We start from the raw sequence: 21,611 nt of genomic DNA, 5'->3' as shown, positions 1-21,611 counted from the left end.
ACACAGGGAATGGCTTCAAACTGACAGGGAAGAGCTTCAGGTGGGATATTGGGGAGGAATTCCTGGTTGTGAGGGTGGGGAGGGGCTGGGATGGAATTCCCAGAGCAGCTGGGGCTGTCCCTGGATCCCTGGCAGTGCCCAAGGTCAGGTTGGACAGGGCTTGGAGCACCTGGGACAGTGGAGCTGTCCCTGCCAGGGCAGGGCTGGCACTGGGTGAGTTTTAATGTCCCTCTGTGATTCGATGCTAATATAATTGATCATAATTTCTATTCTCCCTTGCTTTCCAGATGTAATCTTCACTCAAATAAAGAGAGAATAACATTTATTCCCTCCACAGGCAAGGCTTGTCTGTGCTGATTTATGCCATAATGTCACACCAATCATCAGACCACAGGGATGTAAATAACAAACTTAGTTTGAAAATTCAAGCAGCAACTGATTTTTTTTTTCAAAGGATAAGTATTAGTTTATTTAAAGATAAGGATGTCAAAATATACAGTATTGTATCATTAAGATCAGTGTTGATTAAAATGTCAGGCCCCTGGTTCCCTGTACAGGCTAGGATTGAACGAACAGAAATCTTAATTTTCTGTAAAATTTATTAACTGTAGTTATTATGGGAGTCTTGTGAAGCAGAGAGCTGCCTGAGCAGCTTTGATTTTGGTTTTTATTAGGATTAATTACGACTATAAACAAATATCAGGATGAACAAGTAAGTTTCCTATGATCTAAGGACCATTAATTCCCGGCTGGCAGGCACAGCCCGGCGTTAGGGGACGTGGGTGCCCTCTTGTGTCCTATTAGAACTTTAAATAGCTTTTAATTTGTTATCCCACCTCGCCCGGCCAAGAGAGGAGCTGCCTCAATCACCTCAAGCCTTTGCATTTTAGCGTTTTAATTTACATTAATAACCAACAGGAAGCAGGACTTGATCACCACGGATTCTCTCAGGCTGAAGGGTTCAGCTTTGATTTCAGCTCCATCGAAACCCCACCAGAAGTGACTTGGCTGTTGTTCCATGGAAGCAGAAGATTTATCCAAGGGGATTTGTGTTTTTCCTGGCTGATTTCAAGCTCTCTAAAGTGGAGGATTCTCTGCCTGTGCCTCGCTGCTCTCCTTTGTCACATCCTTTGTTTTTCTGCCATTTATTGAATTCTCTGCCACCCTCGTGCCTGACTTACTCTCCCCTCTCCACACTTCAAACCACCCACACCACCTTACATTAAACACATTTCTTGGGGGTCTTTAGAGCTGCTTTCTCCAGGTGAGGAACAAACCTGCCAGTGACAAGCTGCAATGGTACCCCGGTGTTTGCTGCAGCCTCAGGCGTTTGCTGAGAGCCGTGGGAAGGAAAAGGAGGCATTTCTGCTGCCAGGAGCTCCCAGAGAGCTGCTGAGCCTCCCCTCAGCAGCCACAGCCTGGCACTACTTGGATTTCCCAGCGGGGAGGATGGACACGGGATCTGTCTGCACTTCTGCATCCGACATCCTCTTGGAGCCCTGCGGAACAAGAGATGCCTTTAGAAACATTTCTGGGCGTTTCAGAATGGTCATCTCTGGATTGGTGTCTTGGACTTTTGCTACCAGATCTTTCCCACTGATTTCATCTCCCTGCTCCTCTTCATTTACCCTTTATTTAATATGCACAAATATAGGAGCACCATCTGCATCATGAGAACCACACGAAGTTCCTGCCTGTGACTCTGCCTAAATGTGGGGGTTATTTTAATAGAATTGTCTCAATTGGCATGGAAACAATTGTTTTCAGGAGCTGGGCTCACATACCAGAGCCAGGCTGCTGCGTGTCTGTAGTACTGGAGTTTTGGCATAACTTTCTCTAAAATTTCCCTGCCCTCAACGCTTCACTGCAAGCCTGCTAAGAGTCCTTCAAGCATGATGAATGGTGTATTATAGCCAGCCCTGCTCTGCTCTAGGTTAAAGGAACATTAAATACTTTTATGCATGACAGGTATTCGACAATGTTTGTGTGATAAAGCTTTTTTTACACTGCAAACCTAATTCTGGGTTTGGAACCGCTCCAAGACACTAATCCAGCTTAGATGAAGGAAATGTATAGCTCTAACTATACCAACTACATTTTTTATTAACTGATAAAAACTTGGCTCTGGTTTAAAGTGCTTGACCCAATTTTGCTGGCCTTGAAGCTGCCAAAACTTCAGCAACACGGACCCACAAACAGTGTTTGAGGTCACTGTTTCCACTGTGGGGTGTCAGTGCTGTTTGTAGCCCAAATCGTGCCTTGCTAAGCAGAAAATCCAGCATGACCAAGCTAAAGGTGACTCTGTGCTTTCCCTAAGATAGGAACCAGGCAGAATAATGTGTGAATTGTCCTTTCCTGGAAACCTGAGTCACCACTTCATGATGATTCTGTGTTTCACATGGAGAGTGAAAGGTCTTGACTTCCTCGTCCCTTTCAGGGAAGTAAAATCAGCAAGGCTTTTACACTGATAAGGCTGCACCTCACTGATCTTCTTTTAATTTTTCACCTTGAAGGATCTAAGGATGAAAAAGAGCAGCCAAAAATCACAATGGACTGAAGAATCCCATCTAAAACTGATTGTAACCTTGTGTAGCTCAGCTGGCTGCAGTGGCTTCGCTTCTGCTTCCCCTGATGCTGAGTTTTGGAGGGTGCTCTAGAGCAGAATAAAAGGGTTTGGCCATTTATAGGTAGCAACAAATCCAACTTTTATCCATCAACCAATACTAAGTGAGCTACTCATCCCAAATTTACCCAGAAACCCTGAAAGCTTCCACATCAGGTGAAGATTTCCCCCATCACAGGAGCAATGGGGTGTGCCAGCTCCAGCTCCTGTCCCAGCAGGATGAAGTCACTGCCAGACCCATTATTATTTAGGAATAAACTGATACAATTTGCCTTTCCCCCTGTAAAGGGCTGGAGGGAGGAGAGGCTCGTGGGAGATAATCCCCATTTTGCCTCATTTACCACTCATTTTACATTATTTTCTCACTGCACTCTCCAGCTGCACCCATTTTCAAGGTTGGTGCTGATTAAAGCAGGAAGATCAGACTGGCTGATGATTCTTGTTGAACTGGAATTTCCAAGCCCGGTGTGATAGAAAGAACTTTGTTCTGCCTTATTTAACGGACAAATTCCAGCTCTGCCCTGGGATTCAGGAGCTCAGGTACCACCAGCTCAGGGTTTGTGACAGTGAAGCTGGAACCTGCTGGTTTGAGCAGAGCATTTAAAAGTGCACACACAGCAAAATCGTGGTACAGGAGAATTTTCTTCCCCAAATTTTGCTCAGGAGAAGCCTGGGTCAGTGCAGCACGTACTCTGCTCAGAATAAATCCAAATACTTTCCATGTGCTGAGCACTTCCAGCTTCTGACAACTGGACTGTGAGTTATTCCAGCTCAGGAAACAATGTTAATAATCCTTTTTTTTCCCCTTTCTTTTTCTTTCTAATCTAATCTTTCAAAGACTCCCTAAATACATTTGCTACATCTTATAAATTAATCTCTTTTACCATAGGAACAACCTTATCTGTGTTCAAAGCCTGCAGCTGGGCAGTGATGCTGTTTGCTTGCGTGAATGGCTCCAGTTGTAGCCAAAATTCCAGCATTTGTAGCCAAAATGTCACATTTTTAGCCCAGCTGGGAGCAGAGGCTGGAGCTGCAGTGCTCTAATCTGCATTTCTGCTCTGTGCCATTCCCAGGGGAATCAGGATCCAGGAGAGGGTGATGGTAAAATACAGAATAGGAGCTGTTCAGTGAGCACAGGCTGGGTGAGCTGCTGGATCCCCCCTTCAATCCCTCCTGCTCCCATTTGATCAACAAACAACTGGATTTTTCTGCTGAGTTGTTCCCAGACAATCGAGCTGTTGTCTTGAACTGGCCATGCTGGCATGGGTTGGTGTGCATGATCTAACACTTTCAGATCAATGATTACACCTTCTGATCACCTAGGAGATGAGGAGATTATTTTTTTAGCATTGCAGAATGAGTTTCTTAGCTCTTGGTAATCTTGGGGATATTCAAAGACAGGTAATAATTTTCCATGAGAGTTTTCCCATACTCAGACCTCATTGCTACATGATTTGCTGCCACTTTGAGAGCACAATAAACTGACCAAATCAACATTACTGTTGTCAAAAATTCCTTTTTTTTAAGAGTTAATGGGACAGGGAAGCTGCAGGAGCACTCTCTATAATCTCTAGAAGATAAGGGACTGCCAAACTGAGGTGAGCAGAAAACAAATAAATCCTACAGAACACCTCTACTTCCTCTACATTGATTCTGGTTCATTCCTCAAATGGTCTTTTTATCTCTCATTATCTCCTCCCTTGATCTAAAAGCTTTTCTTGCCCTTTCAATCTGAGCCACCTTTCCTGCCTCTCTGTGTCTTTCATGAATTTTGAAGGTGTTTCCTCACTCCTTCAGATCTCCCTTTCTGGAAGAATTCTGAATTTGGGTCTCTTGTTAAACTCACGAAGGAGTTTGGATTTTGATCCCCTCCCTTGATTTTGAGCTTGCAGGGATTTTGGTTTGCAGGGATTTTGGTTTGCAGGGATTTTGGTTGGCAGGGATTTTGTTTGTCAGGGATTTTGGTTTGCAGGGATTTTGGTTTGCAGGGATTTTGGTTGGCAGGGATTTTGTTTGGCAGGGATGTGCCAGCTGCACCCCCATGGGGGCAGGCAGGTTCCTCTGGTAAACCAGCCCCATCTCCACTTTCCCTTAATTAACACCCTATAATTTGTAGGGACTTTGACTCATCCCTGTAGCCAAGGCCTGAACCCCAAACCCAGCTCTGTGGCAACAATTCCAGCTCTCCCTGGGCAATCCCTGCCTCCATCTGCACCCCGAGGCCTGAATTTTCCTTCCTTCCCCAAAATCTTGCTGTTCTTTGGCCCAAGTCCTGCTGGTCAAGCTGATGCACAAACCCCCCATGGATCAGCTGGAAAATGGCTAAAAAAGGAAGAGAAATGAACGTACAAGGCCTTTAAAAAAGCCTCCGAGGGACTGCCTCTTCTCTGTCTTCTTGTAGGAGGGTTCCTTGGCGTCTCCCCCGTTCTGGATGGAGTCGGGGTCGGCTGCTGGCTGCTCCTGGGGCTCTGGCTGCTCCCTGCCCTTCTGCTTGCCCAGCTCCACCGTGAACTTCTTGTCTTTGGAGCTCTCTTTGCTCCTTTGGCCCCCAGGGTCGCTCTCAGATGGGGCAAGAGGCTTCTCTGTGGCATTTAAAGTCTGCAGAGGTTTCCAGCAGGGGTTATTTTTAGTGGGGAATAGAAAGAGATCAGAAGGAGATGGATAAATATGTTAGGGGGGATAAAAAGTAATTAAAAAATTGCAAGGCCACCTGGCAGGGAGGAATCGTCCTGCTGCCCAGCAGGTTTTCATTTACAGGGGTTGGGATGAGCTCCTGCAGTGTTGGCTCAGGGAAGGGATCCCAGGGAGCTGATGGAATTCCATGAGCAAAGACTGCGAGATCAAACCATCCCTGCATGGAACAAATTCACTGATGTGTCTGCTGGAGGAGGCAGAGAGCATTGCAGAGTCACTGCCCACTGAAATACCCCCAGTGATTGCACCCCAAGCAGGGAAAGCACCCAAAAAGTGCAAGGAAAAGATCTGAGAGAGGATAAAAATCAAAAGACCCCATAAAGCAAAGAATGAAAACAAATTGCCTGTGAATGAGCAACACTCCACCCAAAAATTAACAACACAGGGTTTGGCTGTGGAAGGCCAGAACATCATAGAAAATTTCATGTACAAGTGCAAAAGAAGAGATGGGAAATCTTCCAAAAAAACACAATCACAAAGCACGTGTCTAGAGTAAAGGGGAAGATTCTGGAACTCAGAGAAGTTCAGGATATATTTGAAGTTCACACAAGAAAAATCACAGGATTTTGTCTGCCTGACATCAAAGGCCCCATAGCAAACAAAGGATCAGACAATGAAATTGTCACTATTTGGGAAGTAGTAAATAAGGGTGTTTTTGCCAGGAAATCTGTTTGCAAATAGGGTTTTCTTTTTTCTTATTAAAACAAAAAACCCAACAAACAAACAAACAAACCAACCCACAAAAAACAAACAAACAAACAAACCTCCACCAAACCCATATGGCTTTACTTATTACCATCATTAAAACAGCACAAATTTGCCATGTTGAAAAGCTGGAAATCTCACATCTGCCCTCAGGCCATGGCCCTAGCTTAATGCTGTGTATTTTTCCAGCTTTGGGAATTTTACCATTAGTCTTGAAATATTTGGTGTTCTTCTGAAGGCCTGGGGTTATGTGCTCACACGCCAGGCTTAGCTTTCATTCAAAACAAAAACATTTTTACATCTCATGATTTCAGAGAAAACCCTGAAAGCAGAAACTCTAGAGGAACAGAATGCAAATACACCTCTTGTATTTAAAAATAAAAAATGTTCAAGCCTGTCTAATTCTGGGGAAACAAGAATGAGAGTGGACAGCAATCCTACTGCTTGCCTTTTTCACTCAATTCACCTTTTCTTGCTACTCAATCTTAAAAAAGTTCCATGTTTAAATCACAGAACCCATTTAATACATTCAGACTCAACTCCTCCACTGAGTATGAGCTTTTGGAATTATTTCTTTTTCCAAAGATAGATATAAGTGGGTAAATATTTCCTCACACCTGGATTTCTCTGTAAAAAATCCAGTCAGCAGCTGGTCTTTGTGCAGGAGAACATGAAGGAGGGGATCAGCAGAGTTATAGCTCATCAAAGCAGACTCAGTGGGGTCAGAGGAGAGCAGAGGGGAGCTCTGGGGCTGCACAGACACCACACACACCCCACCTGTGTCCTGGCCACCTAAACTCTGTCCTGGCCACCTAAACTCTGTCCTGGCCACCCCACCTGTGTCCTGGCCACCTAAACTGTGCCCTGGCCACCCCACCTGTGTCCTGGCCACCTAAACTGTGTCCTGGCCACCCCACCTGTGTCCTGGCCACCTAAACTGTGTCCTAGTCACCTAAACTGTGTCCTGGCCACCTAAACTGTGTCCTGGCCACCTAAACTGTGTCCTGGTCACCTAAACTCTGTCCTGGCCACCCCACCTGTGTCCTGGCCACCTAAACTGTGTCCTAGTCACCTAAACTGTGTCCTGGTCACCTAAACTCTGTCCTGGCCACCCCACCTGTGTCCTGGTCACCCCACCTGTGTCCTGGCCACCTAAACTGTGTCCTGGCCACCTAAACTGTGTCCTGGCCACCTCACCTGTGTCCTGGTCACCTAAACTCTGTCCTGGCCATCTAAACTGTGTCCTGGTCACCTAAACTCTGTCCTGGCCACCCCACCTGTGTCCTAGTCACCCTATTTGTGTCCTAGTCACCCTACTTGTGTCCTGGTCACCTAAACTCTGTCCTGGCCACCTAAACTGTGTCCTGGCCACCCCACCTGTGTCCTGGCCACCCCACCTGGGAAAGAACACTTGGCAGTACCCAGGGGATGCAGGAGCTCTCCCAGCACAAGGAATTTGATGTTGTCTCTGCTCAGTTAAACTCTGGGAGCTCTGAGCTGCTGCCCCAGCTGTTGGTTTCTCACTGGAATTTGCCTCAGCTGACCTTTGAAGTGATTCTTTGGTGAAATTGTAAACATTCACCTTCTCTGCAGCACCAACCACAGCTCTGGGACTGAGCCCAGACACAGATGAGTTCAAAGGGGCCAGAAGAGCCTGGAACCCTCAGAAACACTCTGTGAAATCTGTGGCTTTGCTCTGTGGGTGTAAAATTAGAGTTTCCCTCCCCACACGTGCCCGAGACTGCGCTGCAGCCAGAGCAGAACGGTCCCCATGGCTGAGAGCAGGTGGGGCCTTTGATGAAAGGCAGACAAAACACGTTTTAAAAAATATTCATAATGCATTTTCCAGGCAAAAAAAAAATCAACAACTCAAACCCTATCAGATAATCTCTTTGAGGTGTTTCATATTAACCTTGAAAGGCAGGAAATGGGCATATTTGATATTGATGGGAGCAGCTCAGGAAATGCGGAGTGAGGCCTATGAATAATGAAAGATGTTAATGCTCCTTATTCCAAGGGAGAGCTGCTCCTGGCAGTTTGCTTTGCCTCCCTCGACATTAGCACTGCACTGAAATAAAAAAAACAGAAAAATGGACAGCATTTTCCTCCTTATCTCACAGGAGACCTTGGTCCAAGGCTGATTTTTAAGTGCAGGGTTTTTGGAGCGGTGCTGAAATTTCTGGAGGGCGCAGAGGGGCAGGGATGGGAAGGGGAGAAGAATCACAGCATTCCAGAGACACTGCAGCATAATTGAAGCAACTCCTTTCAAAGAAATCCCCAAAAAAGGAAGAAGTCAGCAGCAGATCCAGTTTTCCTTGGGCTCCTCTGTGGTTTAAAACTGTTCTACTTTACACCAGGGCAGGGGAGAGGAGGAAGAACAATAAACTGATTTACAAAAATGGAAGGAAGCTGGCTGCTCCTTAAAACAATAACATAGATCCAGGCTGAAACTTCTGGTGTCTTACCCAGATCACAAAACTCCTGGATGAAATAAGGATTAAGTGTCACAAGACAAGGCCCTTCTATATTTAGGATGTTTTTAGAGACATAATTCACAAAAATTAACCTTGGTGTCATCAGATGTTGTGAAAATAAGAAGAGAGAGATATAATTTTACAGCTATTTGAAACAGGAAATTCTGAAATGTCAGTTTTGAATGCAGCTTCAGATCTGCTCTTCAAGGAAACTGCTTATACACAGAACCTTGTTTTATCTCTCATTACTGAGAGATGAATTCTGGATATCTTCACTTGCAGCAGATCAGGGTTTGGCTCTCAAATTAACAGAATCTGTGTTTCTAATGAAAATATGGTTTTTTTCTGAAACATTTTAAAAGCCATCAAGAATAGAATGCAAATACCACACCCGAAGGTTGGGTTTAGATTTTATGAACACAGAACAAAAGAAACAAAAACAGATCAGGAAACAAATATTTTCATGGCTTTTGTTACACTGCAGTGAACACTTTTCATTCTCACTTTCATTTCTCTTCTTTAGAGTTTCCACTTAAATAATTCTTTCCTCAGAAGACAAGTAAATCAACAAAGTAAAAATAATTCTGTATTTAGTTCCACTGCCTGAGTACTTGCAGAAAGTCAAAAAGCAGCAAAAGAGGAAGAAGACTGACCATAAACACATGAATTATTTTAAGAAAAGGAACATATCCGGAAAAAGAGTTTTTTTTAAAAAAAAAGAAAAGATGCTGACTCTTTAAAATCTTGTTTAATATTATGAATAGATAAAAGAATCATGTAAGTTGTGTGTAAATATATGAAGCACAGTGAGTGCAGCACTTTTCTCTCAGAGACTTTTACATTTCAAGAGGTTGAGCTGTGTGGAAAGTGACAGGAATCCACCACCAGAGGATGAAAAATCCAGGCCAAAAAAGAAAAAATCCACTTACGTGGTGTCTGGGGCTGGGACCATCTCCCTCTTCTGAACTGGGGGTCCCTCCATCACCTTTGACTGACTAAAATAACAAAGGGTCGTGTTTGAGGCATTCAGTCAGGATGAAAAGTCCCAGGAATTAAAGTTTGAAGGAATTTCAGCAGCTCCACTTTGGAAATATCCCCATCTCCAGGGTGGATTTTGCTGGTTCTGTTCTGTGGATTGTCTCTTGCCAGTCAGGTTTCCCATCAAGAAAAGCAGGGATCATTTCAGCCACTAAACAAGAACCTGCTGTCAGCCCTGCTGCTGGAATTTTCTAGAAAGAGCTTTTCCTTGCTTTTCAGAGCCAAATCTGTCCTTCAAGACCTAGTGGGACTTGCTTTCTATTTCTCCACCCTACTCAATGCATGTGCTGTGAATAATTAAAGCCCACTCAGCTTTAGAAAGATGTTTTCATCTTTAATCCTGATTTTTGCTTTCCAGTTTATTCCTGCAGTCCTTAAATCTCAGAACAATAATTCTCCTCGGTTCCCACTCTTCCCAGCCAGGACAATACAAGCAGAGCCTGAGGCTGCAGCACTGGAAGGTCACTCAGAGCAAATCTTGACTCTGAAATATCTTTTTAAGGTAAAATCCCATTTCCATCTAGATACAAAGATGAGAAACCCCCATTTGACCAAACTGAGTAAATAGTACAAGCTTTGTGAGAATTGGCTTAAGCTTAAGTTACAATTAGTGCTACAAAAGAGACAACAGGAATGAGCATTTGTGTTTAAAAATGTGTTGGAGGGTTCAGGGTGTTCTCCTGGGTGCTACAGAAACCACAGAGCTCAGCAGCAAAGCGTAAAACAAACTGCAGGATTTCAGAGTGCCCAAATTTAAATGTCATTTTTCATTGCAGGAGTTCAATGAAAACAATGAAAGGATGTGACTTTTGTTCTAAATTTATCTCAGGCGGAATTGTGGTTTGCTGCAGCTCTGTGTTTGTAACGTGAGGCACAGCAGCACCAGCCTGATCCCACAGATGGGGTTACTGCAACCCAGAGCCTGATTTTCCTATGAAACCACGAAAATCAATACGTGGCAGCAGCAGGAGAGAGAATTAAACCACTCCATGACAATTGATGGCTTTTGTGGGGAAAATGCTGTCCCTGGAAGGTGCCACTGCTGAGCCTGGTGTGTGTTTGTGCTGGTGGAGCTTTATCTGCACGGGAGGAGTGTGATCTGTGCTGGGGACAAACCCGTCCAGAGTGCACAAAGATGGGCTCTGATAAGATCTACTCTGCATTTGTGTTTTAGCAAGTCCTGAAATGCATTTAGAAAACAAAAAAAAATTCTGCTCTATCAGCAATCAGTGTTACCTTTCCCCCTGTAAACACTCCAGACCCAGATAAAAACAGTCCTGCTTTAGCCAGCCTCTCTAACCCACCTGGTATTTTTATCATTATTACTATTTTTAACCAAAAATAACAGAGCAAAGACCTTGAGGTCTAGACAAAGCTCCCTCTTGCTGCCAGTGAGACAAGGACAAAACAACCCCAAGGATTTCTCTCCAGAGCACTGCTGAACTCTTATCCTTGCCTCTGGGCACTTGGGCTCGCTGCTGGCCAAAGCTTCCCAAAAAGTTTTCTGCAGCAAGCAGGGTGGATTGGGATGTTTTGAAATGGAGGAGGATGGGAACAGCCAGTAGTACCCTGACACCTTTCCATGAAGAGTTGTGACAACATAAAATGGTTATTCTCGATTCTAAATGCTATTTGTTGCCTAAAAGTTTGATTATGTTGGGAAGAAGGGCAGCACAGGGACTGCAGATGGTCTGGGAACAATTTTCCTCATTCCTCAGGTAAAGGATTCCTCAGGTTCCTCAGAATTCCTCAGGCAAAGGATTCAATACCCAAACAGGCAGATTTTTTTTAAAAAATAAATTTCTTAGGACCAAATTCAGTTCTCTACTGCAGTTTTCTGGAGGGAATTTCTGCAAAAACCTTTGGTCTCAGCAGGATCCCAGAGCCAAGAAGTTCTAAGCAAGAAGAAAGGAGCTCATTTGAGAAAGTTCAGATTTCACAGGCTATTGTAATTCAGCACATTTGTGTAAAAGGAAGCAGGATCAGATTCTACTTTGTGCCTTTCCTTTTTCCCACCTGATGGAGCTTTGCAGGAGTGATTCCCTCCTTTCCTCTCACCTTCCAGTTTACCCAACCTACCTAAACTGGCAGAAAAAGTTGTGCCACTAAGAACACAAGTCCCCGGAGCCAGCACAGGACAGGACACAGCACAGGGAGGTCCGACAGTGCCGTGGCCAGCGGGAGATGGATTTGGAGGCGGCTTTGGAGATGGGATCCTCCGGGAGCATCCCACCGGGGGATGCGGTTTGTGACACGGAGCATCCTCGGTGTGGCGACCCTTGGGGTTCCCTGGGAGGGGAAAGGGCCAGCGGAGCCCTCGGGCCGTTCCGGGAGGAGCCGCGAGAGGGAGATGCAGGACGGGGAATGCGCGGGGGGATGCGGGGAGAAACCCCAGCCGCGCATCCCCAGCGCCGCTCATCCACCCCGAGCATCCCTGCGCCCTCCTCCCAAAGGCAAAGTGCTTCCCAAGCCTCGCCCCGAGCCCTCTGAGCTTCAGAAGGGATAAACTGCTCTTACCAGCTTAAAAAACTTCCTCAGGTTTGCTTTGGGCGTTTTGCTCTCCGCCCCTCGCGGTTTCAGCTCGGCGCTCTCGGAGCTCTTGCTCTCGTCCCTGTCGGGAGCCACCGCCTCCAGAGCCGCCTCTGCCTTCTCATTGCTCACGGCCTCTGCTTCCTCCGAGGAGTTCTGTGGTTGGGAAACAAAGTGGAAAAAACATCCACACTCAATCCCTGAGCAGTTGGTTGATTTTTAAAAATTTTACAATCAAACAGGGCATAAAAGCATCCTCAGCTTCACTGTTCTCCTTGTGCTGCTTCAGGATTTGATTAATCCCAATTGAAAATGAGGAGATAAATGTTAGAATCCCACCAGTTGATATAAATGAAAGAAATTCCTTGAGTTGCAGTTCCCAAGCAGAAGAATCGAGTTTAGATTACAAAGTAAAAAGAATGAACATGAAATTACACACAGCGGTGTCCTGAGGAGATGAGGCCAAAATAAATCCAGAAAATAGGAGAAAAATCATACTCAGGAATTTGCACTTCAAAGCAGAATTAGGATTCTTTAAAACACTAATGGACACTATTAACTGCTGAAACCTGGCCTTGGACACTTCCAGAGATGGGGCAGCCACAGCTTCTCTGGAATCTGTGTCAGGACCTCACCTCCTGAGGTGATTCCAGGGAAGAATTCCTTCCCAATATCCCAAACAAACCTCCTCTGTGTCAGTCTGAAGCCATTCCCCCTGTCCTGCCACCTGTTTATTCTTATTTGTCACCACATTCCTTTATCTGGACTCTGTCACTTTTATAGTGAACGGTGATATTTTCCATTCTCCTTTACTGCAGTTTTTCTGTGTGCTGTTGTCATTTCCCCTTCTGAGCAAATAAAATCCCAATTTATTTAGTCCTTCATCCAGAAGCCATCCAATGTATTTACTTCTTTTAGTTTTGTTATTACACCTTTTAGTTCTGTCATATTTTTAAGTTGCAGGGAGCTCCACATTCAGGAAAGGGGACTCACCATGGACTCCTACAGCAGCAGGAGAGATTTTGTTTTGTTCCTGACTCCTCTTTTGTGGAAGAAACATTTTGGGGGTGGGGCAGCAGGGAGAAGAATGATGAGGGAATAAATATTCCTTATCCCCTGCTGCCTGAGATAGCTGCAGCACATCCCTCTTCCCTGTGGAATTGTAGATTTAATTTATATTTATGAACAGCTTCCAGATAATCAATCTATAGTAATTTTACTCTGGATCTCTGCCTATTCCCACATCCATATCATCAATTCCCCATCTATTTGCTGGAAGGAAATGATTCAGAGCAGAGTGGAAACAGTGGCTCAGTAAAGCAGAGCTCAGCTCCTGGGATCTCATCACTCCGAGGGGGCAAGTTGGGATCACGCTGCTGCATCCCAAAGGAGTTTTGTCTCTGCAGCTCTGGTTCTGCACTGGAATTGGTGCACCAAAGCAGCAAAAGCACCCTGGGACCAAATGCCAGCCTCCAAAAAGCACTGTTCAGTTAAATGAGGGTTAGTCAGCTATTCAGAGATTGACTTGTTTAAAGTTCCAGGGATTTTTTTGCTCATTTCTTCAGGAAATTCTTCTGCAGGACAAGGGAGAATGTCTTCACACTGAAAGAAGGGAAATTTAGGTTGGATATACAGAAGAAATTCCTCCCTGTGAGGGTGCTGAGGGCCTGGCAGGCTTTCCCAGAGCAGCTGTGGCTGCCCCTGATCCCTGGCAGTGCCCAAGGCCAGGCTGGAGGTGCTGGGAGCACCTGGGACAGTGGAAGGTGCCATGGCAGGGCTGGAACTGGATGGGATTTAAGGTCCCTCCAACCCAAACCACTCTGGGATTCCATGTTCTGCTTCACCCAGTAATTAACCAGTCTGCTGTTTGCACATCAGTAAAATGTGTATGATTTTACTGCAGTTGCATGCCAAAAGCTGTTTAAAATTCAAGGTTTTTAAGCAAACACATCTGCTTTTAAAGACAGATCCCAGAGCAGTCGAAATAACTCTGCCTTGATCACCTTCCACCCTGGCCTGGCCTGCTTTGATCAGATAAATGTGAAGCATCATGTTTCTGTGCCCTGATCAGATATCTACAAGGCCTTCAAAGCAGCTTTCCAACACAAATATTGGAAATTGCCTGCTGTAATTCCCTATTAGTATTCCTTCTGAAAAAAAAAAAGAAAAAAACCTGCTGGCACAGCAAATATTTGAGTAACACTTCCGAAAATTCTCATGAAAACTGATCAGGAAATGGGGCAAATACAAAGTGGCTCCCAGCTGAGAGGCTGAATAAGGAATTTTTCATTTTCCTTTTCCATATTTATTCATCTGCAGGCAGAGCAGCAGCATTAACAGCCACGTGTTGACAGGCACTTCATTAGCTGCACTCTGAAGTGAAAGCTCATCAGAAGATGGATATTTAAGAGACTGCCTGGAAAGAGGAGCTGGAGCTGAATCCTGGGTCTATTGAGTGCTGTGGTTGCTGTTTGTGAGTTCAAAAGCAAAGCTGCTCCTGACTCTGAATTCTCCACCTATCTGAGTTTGGATTCTCTGTCCTAGTAAAAGGATAGTGCATTAAATGTGCCAGAAAAAGACAAATTCACTGCAGAATACCCCCAGAATCTTCAAACAAAGCTGACTTCGAGGCCAACCTGTTGCCTTTCAGTTTTTTTGTACATCTCTCTTAATTTTATTTAATTTCAAGCTGACTGGGTCACCAGGGTCTTTCAACAAAAGAAATATAAAATATTATTCTCATCCAAGAAAACTCAGTAAAGCCACATCAGCCTTTTACAGGTAAAGGATTCAATGCCCAAACAGGCAGATTTTTTTTAAAAAATAAATTTCTTAGGACCAAATTCAGTTCTCTACTGCAGTTTTCTGGAGGGAATTTGTGCAAAAACATTTGGTCTCAGCAGGATCCCAGAGCCAAGAAGTTCTAAGCAAGCAGAAAGGAGCTCATTTGAGAAAGTTCAGATTTCACAGGCTATTGTAATTCAGCACATTTGTGTAAAAGCTTTAATCAGCCCTTAGGATTTCTGGATGCAACAAAATCTGCTTGGAGTCGTGGAGAATTCCCTACAAAACGTTCTCTCCCCTGACATAAAGAGCTGAGGGTGATGCAGGAGGAATTAAACCCAGCATTATCAGCTAATTATCACCATCATCAGTGAAAGACAATTTTGGTCCGAGGTTTATGGCCTGAGGGGTTGGAGACCCCAGAACTGAAGATTTTTACAGGGTGAGAGATGCTCAGGGCAGGTACCAAATCCAATTTTTAGCTCTGAGAAGTTTCTCTTCTTGCACGTTTTTTCTCTCTTTTAAAAAGATCTTGATACTTCATTATGAAATGACTGAATTCAGATTTATTGCTGTTTTACACTGAAACTCCACACAGCAGCCTGCCAGAAAGCCTCTCCTTTATTTCATCCTGATGTTCAGCACACATCCTGTGTCCCAGCTCTGCTTTCAAATAAGCCAGAGTTCTCAGAGGAGGAGCAATTCTGTACCAATAACAGCTACAGAAAAAAACCTCTCTCTCCCTCTTCTTCCCAACTTTCCCCTCGTTCCAAGCACCTGATTTACTCAGTTCCCCAGGAAATTCAGTCCCAAGTGGCAAATGTTTGAAGCTTTGATTATTTTCAAGCATGTTTATGCTGTAAAATAGATATTTACTCTGTAAATATCTAAACACCTTCATTTTTTAAACATAAATAAAATATCCAAATTGCATCTCCAGTGGGAAAACACAGCTAAAGAAGCTGCAGGAGCAGCAGCCACTCAAAGGCATCTGGGTGTTTGGAAGCAGCAAATTTCTGGGATTTGAGCTTGAGCAGAAGCCCAGAAATGCAGTTATTTAACATCCAGTGACTCAGTAAAGTTTCATACAGCCCTTCTATGAAATGAAATTAAGAATGAATAAACTTCAGCTTATAAGCCATAAGGATCATGGAAACAGGAACTGTGGTTTTAGAGTTAGCCCTAATTTTAGTTAAAATCTTTATTTAACCTGAGGAACAATGTTCTCTTCCCAAGCAATTGAGACCCCAAACTTAAAGCCTGATCTGCTCTGTCACAGAACATTTTCTGCTGGGTAAGAACAGACCCACCTGATCCCAGCTCTTCAGACATTTACAGCAAAAAAATGAAAGGTTTGAGCACTTTATCAGTGATAAATTTTAGTAAAGAACATTGTGATCTCTGGGGGATATTTAACAGAAGCATTGAACTGAGAATAATGTTCCTGATTCCATAAAAACAAGAAAAATACCACAGATCAATTCATGCCCCTGATGTTTAACATGGGAGCCGCTGCCCATGGTGGGTTTGGCTGGTTTGCTGCACCTTGGAATGAACTCCAAGCTCTGCAGGGAGCTGCCCAGCTCCCAGATCCTGTACCTTTTTCCAGAAGAGCTTGCTCAGGGGCAGAGGAGTGGCCGAGCCCTTGTCCTTGGTGGCCTCTCGGGGGGTTTCAGTGCCCACTCCCTGCGCAGGGGTCGCGGCCTCCGGAGCTTTCGGGTTCTGCTTGGCCGGCGGCTCTTGGGAGGGAGGGACATTTCTGTCTGCTTTTACACAGGTGACAGGAGGCTGCTCAGGGCTCTGGCAATAAAAAGGACATGGATATTGTGGAGAACAAATCCAGCACGCTCAGGCATCACCTGGGGCAGGTGAGCACCGCCTCTCCCCACTCAGCTGCATCCCTGCCCTTCCATCCCTGCTTCCTGCAGCAGAGGAAGCAAAAGACACAGCAAACTCAGCACCCAGATAAAGAAATTAAACCCCTTAGAGACTGAAAATGCCAGCAAGAATCCCCTTTTTCCTGCACTGCACAGATAATTCAACCCTCCTACTCACTTTGGTGTTGGTTGTCTGCTGGGTTTCCTTTGCAGCCTGAAGGGAAACAAAACACAAAGATGAGTCTGTCTGAGGCAACGGCAGAGCTGCACTTCCACAGGCCAGGAATTGTCTGTGTCACCGATTATTTTCTTTTTAGTGAGTGTGTGTGCAAGTCCTGGCTCCTGCAGCCATGGAAACTGATCCCTGGAAGAGTGGAGGGAATGCCAGGTCCCCTCCTTGGTGCTGCACCGGCTTGGTGCTGCATTCTTTGTGCTTGTTCTTTAAAAATATGCAGATTTATATATGCATTCCCATAGTCACATTCCCATTCAGCTCAGGTAAATTGTTACAGAGGATTGAAAGGTATTAACAGATTTTTCTGTGTCTGCAGCTTCCAGCTGGACACCAGAGCTGGGTGTTTTCCATGGGAATCCTGCACCATCCTCAGGGATGTGCTCCCATCGCCTTCCAGCAGGAGGCTTGGATTTCTGGCATCCAAAACACAGGCAGCACATGAAATCCTGGAAAGCCAGGGCAGGGAGCAGCCCTGGATTTGGAATTCGGCCAGAGCTGCAGCTCTGCAGGTGCTGGAGGCTGGTTCCACACATCCTCTCATAGTTTTGGCCATGAGGTGGGATTTTTGTAAAAACATTCAGTGACGGGGCTCCTGATTTCATCAGAACACGCAAACCCAGGAGGATCCCGTTAAATTCCTCCTTTGCCAGGGATGTTCCCCTGCTTCTCTCACCCCCCACCCAGCAGAGCTCACACTGAAGAATTACCTGAGCTGTGAAAAAACATCACCCAGCCGCAGGCTGAGGCTGCAGCAGCCTGGCACAGCCTTTGGGAAGCTCCCACAGAACAGGGGACAGATCCTGCAGAGGAATCACTTTGCAAGAACCAAGAATTGTGTTTTTTTTGTGGTCAGCCCTGACAAACAACATCCAGAAGGGTGAGGATGCCATGGGCTGGCCTCAGAGTTAGTGCTGGAAGTGAGGGATTCACCCTTCTCTTCCAAGGGAAAATTCCATAAATCAGCACGGTGATACTGCAAAATTAGCATGGAATGAGGGACAAACATGCATGGGTGGGAAGAGCATCACAAGCTGCTTTAAAGTTAGGATTTTGTAACACAGGAGCCTGAAAAACAATGTTCCTGTTAACTCCCAGCCAACCCCAGCTGGACTGAGGCAGAGAAGTGTATTTTGGACATGTAGAGAAAGCACTGTCAGAGGAGCCAGTGAGGTGTTTAACCACAAATATATCTATTAAAATGATCATTTCAAATTAAGGAATTGGTTATCTATCCATACAGTTCATACAGCATGGAAAGCTTTGCAAATTTAAAGATATAAACTATATTTTTAATTTTTTTTTTACTAGAAGTGGTAACTCCAGGGCCTGCTTGTCACATCCCTGCTCTGAGTTGAATTCCCACTTTCAATCAGCTTTACAAGCAAATCGTTGGCACCATTTTAATCCCTCTCCTTGATTTCTAAAAGGTCATAAATGATATCTCAGTTCCTGCTTCTGTATTTTGGATGTGGAAAGAAAACTGTGAAAAAAGAAAAAGCTATTTTAAAAGTAATATTTTATAAGAAAGATTTTACTGGTGTAAAAACTTATTGCTCTTGCATTCCTTCAAGGGAAGTGTTGTCATTCCAGACAAAAAGCTCTTTAAACTTTCATTAAATGTTCCAGGGAATTTTCTCCCTATAACTTATTGCAAGATTAATTGCTGGCATTGAATCTTAAAAAATGCCAGCCAGGTTTGGTTTTTACCAGGAAGCCTTAACTCATTATGTACAAGTAATTAATATTTTAATTTGATTAATAAATGAAGCTGAGATCTCAAAATTAAGTTTTTGGCAAGAACAGCACACTTTAATTTATTTGGAATCTTATTATTCCTTCAGCAATATGCAGATGACTTTTTTTTTCTCAGAAGTGAGATAGTGGAAAGAACATTCTTGGTTTTAAAATGTATTAAAGAATGGCCTATGCCCTTGATTATAAAGCCCCCTACTCACCAGAAATTCCACGTGGGTGTCTGGAGGGAGAATGAAATATTAATTAGGTTCCTCCCCCACTGGAAGGGTCTCTGCTTCTGCATTCTCTGGCCTGAAAAGCTTCAATTCTCTGCTTCCCTGCCATGATTATCTTCAGAGAGTGCAGAAATCCCCAAATATAGAGCTTGAGACCAAAAGGTTTTGGTGATTTTTGTGTTTTAATATTGTTCTCTGAAGCAGCCATTTGCTTGACTGTGCATTTTAAGCACTTTAAAGTACCCATCAATCCCAGATGTTTTTCTACTTCAAACTAGGACTAAAATAAATTAATTTGCTTGTTTGCAGGGATCCCTATTTCTGCAGGAAATTCCATGTTCCAGCCTCCTCTGTACCACACCAGATGCCCCAAAACACCAATTTTAGCCAAGTTCTGGTGCACATTAATGACATAAAACCCAGCTGTGGCTGGGCTGAGCTCCCAGAGCTCTGTGGTTTCAGGCTCTCTTCACCTCTACACAATTCATTGTTTGTCAGCACCTCTGATTTTATTTCGGTTTTGAGTGGCCAGGGGTGGTTTAGTCCATGTTAGTAACCAGGCAGGAATTGGTACAGGAATAGTTATAGGAATTGTTATAGGAATTGCTCCAGGAATTGTTATAGGAATTTCTTCAGGAATTGTTATAGGAATTTCTTCAGGAATTGTTATAGGAATTGCTCCAGGAATTGTTATAGGAATTTCTTCAGGAATTGTTATAGGAATTGCTCCAGGAATTGCTCCAGAACCCCGAGCTCACAGAGGGCCCAACGAGAGGAACTCTGCAGCTCAGGATGGTTTCCATCCCCAGCACAGAAATGCTCCCCCAGGGATTTCTGGAGCTCTGCACATCTGGCCAGATGTTGGGAGAGAACTCTCTCTCTCTCTCTGCCAGGAGCCAGCTGTGATTTCTCAGGGTTCTGCTCCTCCTGGAGCTTCATACCGACCTTGTGCCTAAAGAGTTTGCTAAAGGTGCTGTGGCCCAGCTTGGGGCTCTCTGCCTTCTTTTTCTTGGCTCCTTTGGAGGGGGATTCTGCCGCTGCCTTCGGGCCCGGCTGCCCCCCTGGGCCCTTCTCCGCCTTGGAGCCCTTGTGCACAACAGCAGGTGCAGGTGAGTTTATTGCAGATATTTTCTTTATCAAAGACATAATTCCATCACTCACACGTGGGATTAAAGGAAAACATTCCCTCATAGCCCTGGACAAATCAGGTTTTTTCCCTGAGTGATTTCTCAGCTCTCCTCAGAGCTTCTTTCACACGAGCAGCAAAATAACAGCCAAGGCAATCCACCCGATTCCAAATTAAACCACAACTTTCCCTCCATAATCTCCACTAAACTGAAACCTAATCCCATAAACTTCTGTCTTTTCAAGTAATGAAGAAGCAATTTAGGATTTATAATTTTAAAACAGGCAAATATATAAATCTTCGGAAGAACCTTCAGTCTTTTTATTGCAGAATAATAGGGACTTTAAAATGTTTTATATAAGGTATTATTTAGGAAAAGGGCAGTGTGAATATTCATGATATACATTGCCTAAAATATTTCAAGCTTGCATTAATGTCCTTGAAATTAATTAATTGATTGTTCAAGGTCTCAGGCTTTAAAGCAGGAAGATGCCTTTGGTTACCTGGCACGGAGGAGGATGAAGGATTATTCCTTCCTAAATCCCACAGCAAAGCTGACCCTTTTTCCTGCAAAATCCTCACAATTCCCAAACACAGAGTGACACAGGAGCAGCTCGGGGTCTGCCACAGGAGGGCCAGGGCAGTGATTTGGGGCGCAAACAACCTCTTGGTTTGTAGGATCTGCCCGAGGAGGTGGAGTGGAGACAGCTGAGGGGACAGCCAGCGAGGGACAGCCAACAAGGGACAGCCACACACCCCAAGGGACAGCCACACACCCCAAGGGACAGCCACCCCAAGGGACAGCCACCCCAAGGGGACAGTCACCCTGCAGGTGTGCCTGGCTGCTGGAAGCACACGTGGCCCAGCAGCTGCTCAGAGCCTGATCCTCCAAACCCAGAAGGTTCTGTCCCCCCAGAAGGTTTTGGGGCACTGCCCGGGCTCCCCAGGGGTTGTTCCCTGCTCCAAAACCTTCCAGTGCTCCAGGAGCGCTTGGACAACGCTCTGGGTGGGATTGTTGGGGGTCTGTGCAGGGCCAGGCCTTGGATGATCCTTGGGATCCCTTCCAGCTCCAGGATATTCCATGATTCTATGATTTGAAGGCACAGCAGCCACTCAACAGCCCCACGGCACTTGGGAAAACTTCACCTGGTTGTTTACCACCTAATTTTGTTTTATTTTCTATTTTATATCATTATTATTTTCTAATTTTCCAACTTATTATTTTTTCATTTTTCTATTTTATTACCCTAATTTATCAGCTTTATCTTTAACACATTTGAGTTGTTTTTTGGGAAATAATTAAAAAGACCATTATTTCCTATCAGCCAAAAAAATCTGCAGTTTTTCTACCTGGAAGCTGATAAATTAACCTCCTATAGATATTTCCCCTTTATTAAAGTAGAAATGCCATATCAGACAAAGGAATTCCCAGTACAAGAGAACTCCCACTTAATCTCCTGTAAGGAGTTTGCATATCCTGCGAGTCACCTGGATTTGTTTGCCCTGCCAGGTGTGCCAGCAAACCAAACCCACCCAGAATATTCTGTCCAAGTTAC

The 21,611-nt window shown here is 44.6% G+C and overlaps 1 protein-coding gene across 6 annotated transcripts in view; it reads right to left on the bottom strand.

Annotated features, from left to right (window-relative positions):
• Nucleotides 1-439: 439 nt before the first annotated feature.
• The window catches only part of BCAS1 (brain enriched myelin associated protein 1), a 37,736-nt gene continuing 16,564 nt past the window's right edge, over nucleotides 440-21,611 (bottom strand). For 3 of the 6 annotated variants that reach the window (XM_019008714.2, XM_019008716.2, XM_019008715.2), the window contains 8 exons: nucleotides 19,875-20,015; nucleotides 16,903-16,938; nucleotides 16,447-16,647; nucleotides 12,052-12,219; nucleotides 9,426-9,491; nucleotides 5,334-5,474; nucleotides 4,973-5,221; nucleotides 440-1,499 (listed from right to left, as the gene is read on the bottom strand). In XM_019008714.2, coding sequence (XP_018864259.1) covers nucleotides 1,425-1,499; nucleotides 4,973-5,221; nucleotides 5,334-5,474; nucleotides 9,426-9,491; nucleotides 12,052-12,219; nucleotides 16,447-16,647; nucleotides 16,903-16,938; nucleotides 19,875-20,015 — 1,077 coding nt within the window. In that variant the 3' untranslated portion in view covers nucleotides 440-1,424. The remainder of the gene's footprint in view (nucleotides 1,500-4,972; nucleotides 5,222-5,333; nucleotides 5,475-9,425; nucleotides 9,492-12,051; nucleotides 12,220-16,446; nucleotides 16,648-16,902; nucleotides 16,939-19,874; nucleotides 20,016-21,611) is intronic. The other 3 variants (XM_019008717.2, XM_015647325.3, XM_015647329.3) reach the window with 3 other exon arrangements.

This window comes from Parus major, chromosome 20, assembly GCF_001522545.3.
Source record: "Parus major isolate Abel chromosome 20, Parus_major1.1, whole genome shotgun sequence".
Taxonomy (NCBI): domain Eukaryota; kingdom Metazoa; phylum Chordata; class Aves; order Passeriformes; family Paridae; genus Parus; species Parus major.
The sequence above is the reverse complement of the archived record's forward strand: the minus strand, read 5'-3'. Positions and strand labels throughout refer to the sequence as shown.